At 45.1% G+C, this 7,071-nt stretch overlaps 1 protein-coding gene across 1 annotated transcript; it reads left to right on the top strand.

The window, feature by feature from the left end:
- Window positions 1-1,191: 1,191 nt before the first annotated feature.
- On the top strand, window positions 1,192-2,583 carry LOC311043741 (elongation factor 1-alpha-like; the record flags this gene model as incomplete). Its single annotated transcript, XM_084055096.1, has 1 exon — window positions 1,192-2,583. Exon 1 carries the CDS (start codon window positions 1,195-1,197, stop codon window positions 2,581-2,583), a length of 1,389 nt encoding a protein of 462 aa, XP_083911222.1. The 5' UTR covers window positions 1,192-1,194.
- Between the last annotated feature and the right edge of the window lie 4,488 nt (window positions 2,584-7,071).

Here is a 7,071-nt window from a genome sequence, read left to right as displayed (position 1 = left end):
ATTTCAGCCCATGCTGGGTGAGCAACTCAATGCAAGTGGATGGGAGAGGATTCCCGGTGCCCTCTCTATTATTTTTTAACTCTATGGTCGGGTCCCATTGTGAGGCAGTTCATCAACAACATTGTTAGATATATGATATATATCCTGATCCAGGTAAGACAACATCACCATTGAAGAAATCCAGATATGCTGTATTTTAATACGGTGATTCTCAAAGTGGGGTCCTGGGACCCACAGGGGTCCTTGAGGGGTTTCCAGGGGCTGCCCAGCAAAATGTGTTTAATCAGTTTAACCCATTTGTCCATATTTTATACGTTGGCTATTCAAAAACAGCAGATATACAAGCTCACAGTGCGTCACTGTGCCGCACTGCGAGCTTGTACATCTGCTATTTTTGAACATTGCATTTTCTTTTTTTAACACAAATCTTCTCTTCTGGGGGGTCCCTGGCACAACATATTTTCAGATGAGGGTCCGCGGCCAAATATATATCAATTTGGGGGTCCTTGGCACAAAAAAGTTTGAGAACTACTGTTTTAATCAACATTTATCTTGGACAAATAAATACTCGCTACAGCCTATGAATGTAATGACTAGACGATTACACTTGAACTGTGAAAAATGGTGGCAGTGAGCTCTCTATAGCGCCAACATTTAATGGACGATCAGTCCTTTGCTTATGATGTCTGCTGATGATAAGCATACAAAGTTGTGTGGTGTTAAGTGACAGCATTTGTGAGTTATTTGCAATTTTGTGAAAAGCCAAGCCCCAATGGAACCAAAATGGAACTTTACAGGTCCATTTGTACACGCTCAGACCCGTAAGCATTTGGGCCCTATGTTGAGAAGCAGTGCATTAACAGTGATTATATTCAACAAAATATTGGGCTACAGGTCGGTGGCAGCAGAAGAAGCCTTCCATTTGTTGATATCAGGTTGCCATGGTTTTCCAACCATGGCAATATTAGTAATATTATTACTAATAATAATACAATTACTATGGTATGGAGCCCTGTGAAAGTCTATATATAGACATGAATGATGTCATGTTTGATGATGCGATATACTGTATTCAGGTATATTTAAGAAGCACGCTCACGCTTCTTCTGTCTGTTCTCTGAGGTCTGCTGAGGTGTTTGTCTGAATTTGTAATTTTGATTAGTCTGATTTAGTAGCATTTGGAACTAAGGAACTATGGGGAAGGAAAAGGCCCACATTAACATTGTGGTCATTGGCCATGTCGACTCTGGCAAGTCCACCACCACCGGTCACTTGATCTACAAGTGTGGAGGCATCGACAAGAGAACCATCGAGAAGTTCGAGAAGGAGGCCAACGAGATGGGCAAGGCCTCCTTCAAATACGCCTGGGTGCTGGACAAGCTGAAGTCTGAGCGTGAGCGTGGTATCACCATCGACATCGCTCTGTGGAAGTTCGAGACCAACAAGTTCTCGGTCACCATCATCGATGCCCCGGGGCACAGGGACTTCATCAAGAACATGATCACCGGGACCTCCCAGGCCGACTGCGCCGTGCTGATCGTCACGGCCGGCCTGGGTGAGTTCGAGGCCGGCATCTCCGCCAACGGACAGACTAAAGAGCACATCATGCTGGCCTACACCCTGGGAGTGAAGCAGCTCATCGTCGCCGTCAACAAGATGGACAACTCAGAGCCACCGTTCAGCCAGAAGCGCTTCGAGGAGATCACCAAGGAAGTGTCCACCTTAATCAAGAAGGTCGGCTACACCCCCGCCACCGTGCCCTTCGTGCCCATCTCCGGCTGGCACGGGGACAACATGCTCGAGGCCAGCGACAGGATGGGCTGGTTCAAGGGCTGGAAGATCGACCGCAAGGACGGCACCAGCGCCAATGGAACCACCCTGATGGAGGCCCTGGATGCCTTCGAGCCCCCCAGCCGTCCCACTGACAAGCCCCTCCGTCTGCCCCTGCAGGACGTCTACAAGATCAGCGGCATCGGCACCGTCCCCGTGGGACGCGTGGAGTCCGGCATCCTGAAACCCGGCATGGTCGTCACCTTTGCCCCCCCTAACGTCACCACGGAGGTCAAGACGGTGGAGATGCACCACGTGAGCCTAACTGAGGCAGGGCCCGGCGACAACGTGGGCTTCAACGTCAAGAACGTCTCCGTCAAGGACATCCGACGCGGCAACGTGGCCGGGGACAGCAAGAACGACCCGCCCATGCAGGCCGTCTCCTTCACCGCCAGAATCACCATCCTCAACCACCCGGGGCAGATCACCCAGGGCTACACCCCAGTGCTCGACTGCCACACGTCCCACATCGCCTGCAAGTTCAGCGAGCTCAAGGAGAAGCTTGACAGGCGATCCGGCAAGAAGACCGAGGACAACCCCAAGGCGCTGAAATCCGGCGAGGCCGCCATCGTCGAGCTGATCCCCCAGAAGCCCATGTGTGTGGAGGTCTTCAAGGAGTACCCTCCCCTTGGACGGTTCGCTGTGCGCGACATGAAGCAGACCGTGGCTGTCGGCATCATCCTGTCCGTGGACAAGAAGGTCGGCGGCAGCGCCAAGGTGACAAAGTCAGCACAGAAGGCACAGAAGAAGTGAGTTCTTCTCATGCTATAGCTGCACCCTCTGGTTGGAGGGTCTGCAGCAACAACACCCTGATGAAGATTCCCAGAATAACAATAACCTGAGCTCCTTTGGGGTTTTTTTTCTCCTTTTTTTTCGTATCTTATAATCCCCCCGTGTTGAGTTTCAGCTTCACTCAGATGGTCATAATGAGCGCTTCGGGGGGAGATGTTAGGGTATAAGTGTCTTTCTCAGGGACACTCTGACACATAGACCCAGGGACAGGAGCGAACCGACTTCTCTACCCACTGAGCTGCAAGCCACCCCACCAGTCATTGTCTAATAAAGGACTGGTTCATGCTGATTGAGATCCATTAGATAGCCTTTTTCATGGGAAGGGAACCCAATATACCTATCACGACACTGTGGCATTGTCTTCAACTGTCTGTCTTCAACTGAATCTACAATTTAAGTTGAAGAAGAATTGGTTTTAGAACTGTTCCTTGATGTTGATGCCACAAATTGGAATTGGAAAAGCTGCTGGTGTAACTAATAAAAGTTTTAAAAAAAAAGGTGGGGGGAGTTTTTTTTTTTAAAGGAACAAAAAATGAAAAATATTTTTTCAAATAAATAAAAAGTTGTCTTTTCCATATTGATGACCTCAGTCTTGGGGTTCCTTGCTTCTCCACGCTGGCCCCAAGGCACGATGGGTGACCCCCCTCTCCCTCAGAATCACAAAAAACATTGTCGGTGTTAAACAAAAGAAATACATACATTTAAATAAAGAAAAGGTTGCAAATGCTTTGAGTGAGGACATCCCGGCGACTGAATGAGGCCTGAAGAAAACAAGATGAATATGTTTAGTGACTGAATGCACTCCTGAAGAACAAGACAGGGCCCGACAAGTTGAGCGAGGACATTAGACGACTGCATTTTTTTTTTGTGCCTTTTACCCCCTTTTTTTGCTGCTGTTGCCAGCCTGTATAGGAGTATGTGCAGTGACAAATAATAATAATACCTGGAATTTATATAGCTCTTTTCTAAGCACTCAAAGTTTAGCTTAATTTATTTTCACATTTAAAAAGATATATGATAAAAACTAAAATGCAAAAAAAAACTAAAGTTCTTTTATATGGAAAGGAACACGAATCTAAATGAAAAAAGGAAAGGCCAAAAAAAACAGAAGTGCTTGTCAAGCAAATAAGATATATATTAAAAGCAATAAAACACTAAAAAACAGGAGTTGAAATCAAGAGTTAAAATACAAGTTGGAAAGGCAATTCTGAACAGGTTGGTTTTCAGGGCGGTTTTGAAGGTAGGGAGGGATGGGGCGTGCATTCCAGAGGGAGGGGGCAGCCACAGAGAAAGCCTGGTCGCCCAGTGTTGACAGATTTTGCGAGAGAAATAAGCAACCACGTCTAGGAAAACAAGCCCAAGAGAAGCAACTATTTGAAAATAGCCGATCTACAAGCTCACAACGTGTCGCACCGCGTTCCACAAATGGGAATATTGTGCGTTCCACAATATTTGGAATATAAAAATATACAAATGCTCCCTGGCACAAAATATTTATGGAAATATTTGATATGTGAGAACCACTGGTTTAAAAAAGAATTACAAAAATGTGGAAGCAAGCCTAAATAAGCAAGAACACGTTAGGAACCAGCCCAAAAAAGTGCACCCCGCAACTACCAATATTTACAAGCAACTTTACAGAAAAAGAAGCCCAAAGTCGCTTATAATAAGCCGACATGGCAACACTGCCGTTGCCCCAGATTCAGAGCCTGGTCTTGGGGACCTCCAGGAGGCCAGCATCACTGGACCTGAGGGAACGGGACGGAACATGCGGCTTGGAGGTCAGAGAGGTATAGGGGGAGCCAGGTTGTGGAATCCCTTATATACAGGTTTTCAGCAAATATCAAATATCGCCCTCCATGTCCGGCTTCCCACCCCAGAACACGAGCAATATTGTGTTCATAGATGGGCGCTCAGCCAAGCTGGATGAACGGTGGGGGTCTGAACGGTTCAGACCCCCTACATTCCATGATGGTGGTTAGGAGCTTTAGCCCTGCACCACCTGAACACCCCTCCATTTAACATCTCAAAGACATATCGTTCCTCATGCATTGGAGGAGGCATGAGTTCAGGGCTCTCCCTAGGCTGGCAGAGGGAGAGTAGCGCCCAGGATTACATAGGCAATTGGCACTGGGTGAAAAAAGTGTCACAAAAATCGTGGAATAAAAATGTCAAAGTAAAAGAAATATTGTTTCTGTCGGGCAGAAACCTCTTATCTCCGTGGGTTCTTTGTACATTAACACCCATACTATAGGGGAGGCATGCGTTAATCCGACAGACCTTTTCTCCGACTATGTGGCATCCGCGTGCGGTTTACTGCACCCATACTATAGCATCACACAAAAGCATCACAAGTAGCAGTGCTGCAAGCTCGAAACGCAGCGTGAAGCCATTTTTCAAATTTGAATCCAGAAAAGTAACAGTTTTGGAAACGTGGTTTCCACCCAGCAGACTCGCACCCAGGGGGTCAGCCTACATGAGGCTTTGTCTGTCGGTCCGTCCCTCTTTTCCTCTGCACACATGTCATGTGACGTCCGGCCATTCAGATTTCAACCACTAGGGGTCTGGCAGAACCAGGTCTCCTGGTTTCCTTGTTTTTTATAATGGAAGTCAATGGGTCTGCGATTGCGCCGAATCCGCTCTCAAATTTGGAGTCATTATGTCATTATGTCAATATGTCATAGTCCCTTTTTTTTTACTGGCTGCCATGGTAACACAGGTTAGACCCAGTCAAGGTGCACACAGCACACGACAAACCCACAAAGCACTAGTTCTCAACCTTTTTTTTAATGTCAAGGACTGCCAGTTTGACATGCATTGGACCAGTGTTTCTCAACCACTCAACCGACATCAACTCAGCTGGTAGCATGCAGGGTTATCACAGTTAACTACAACCAACATTTTAGTTTCACAAAACTAACTAAAACTGATCATAAATCATAGAGAAAATGTCCTTAGTTTTACTCTTTGTCAGAAATCTTGAAAAATAGCAAAGATAGCCGATCTACAAGCTTACAATGCATCACATCGCGACGCGTTGTGAGCTTGTAGATCAGCATCTTTTGAAATTTTTCCTGACCTTGTTGATTCTTGCTCGAGACTAATCCATATTAAAACTAGAAAAAGTGCTCCTCGGAGCACAGGTCTCCGCCAGGTCAGGTACGTTATACTGGCCTCCTGGTGGCGCTATAATAGGCCAATGTGAAAAGGGTGCCATTTATTCTTAGGTCTTTCACGGCAATCAGACACTGTGTGTGTGCACAGTTTTGGAGCGACCGGGCCAACGGTGCCGGAGATTAGCTGGTGACAGACGGACACACGGGCGGACGGACGGGGTGGAAAACATACTCTCTCGCCATGCCTTTCGGCCTGGCGGAGACAATAAAATAAATACTAACTAAAACACTAAAACTAAAATGAACTAAAACACTAAAACCAATAAAAACTTAAGGCTATTCAAAAGAAGTACACAATAAATTAACTCAACTGGCAAACCCCCCTTAAAAACGGATCAAACTAAACTGAAATTGAAAAAGTAGTGACAAACTTTCGTTTCGGTAGTGACACAATGGTGAAAAAAAAATGTACTAAGTCCAGAGCTCGATGAATGTTAGGGACCAAAAAAAAGTCACTACAAAGTACTACCAATCAACTCTAAATTGGCTGAAACCATTGTGTCGGTAGTGACACAATGGTGAAAAAAAAAAGTTTGAAGGTTAGGGACCAAAAAAAAAAGTCACTACAAAGTACTACTAATCAACTGTAAATTGCCTGAAACTTACTCCTAAGAGGTTTTTGGGGGGACGATTTTGGCCTCCACACTTAGTGATTTTTTTGGATTTAACTTTCGTTTCGATAGTGACAAACTTTCTTTTCGGTAGTGACACAATGGTGAAAAAAAAATGTACTAAGTCCAGAGCTCGATGAATGTTAGGGACCAAAAAAGTCACTACAAAGTACCACCAATCAACTCTAAATTGCCTGAAACGTACTCCTAAGAGTTTTTTTGGGGGACGATTTTGGCCTCCACACTTAGTGATTTTTTCGGATTTAACTTTCGTTTCGGTAGTGACAAACTTTCGTTTCGGTAGTGACACAATGGTGAAAAAAAAAATTGAATGTTAGGGACCAAAAAAAAAAGTCACTACAAAGTACTACCAATCAAATCTAAATTGCCTTAAACATAATCCTAAGAGTTTTTTGGGGGGACGATTTTGGCCTCCACACTTAGTGATTTTTTTCGGATTTAACTTTCGTTTCGGTAGTGACAAACTTTCGTTTCGGTAGTGACACAATGGTGAATTTTTTTTTTACTAAGTCCAGAGCTCGATGAATGTTAAGGACCAAAAAAAAAAGGTCACTACAAAGTACTACCAATCAACTCTAAATTGCCTGAAACCATTGTGTCGGTAGTGACACAATTGGTGAAAAAAAAATTGAATGTTAGGG

Source organism: Gymnoscopelus microlampas, assembly GCF_963454915.1.
Source record: "Gymnoscopelus microlampas genome assembly, chromosome: 4".
NCBI classification, from domain to species: domain Eukaryota; kingdom Metazoa; phylum Chordata; class Actinopteri; order Myctophiformes; family Myctophidae; genus Gymnoscopelus; species Gymnoscopelus microlampas.
Note: the sequence above shows the minus strand (reverse complement) of the source record. Positions and strands in the feature narration are given on the sequence as shown.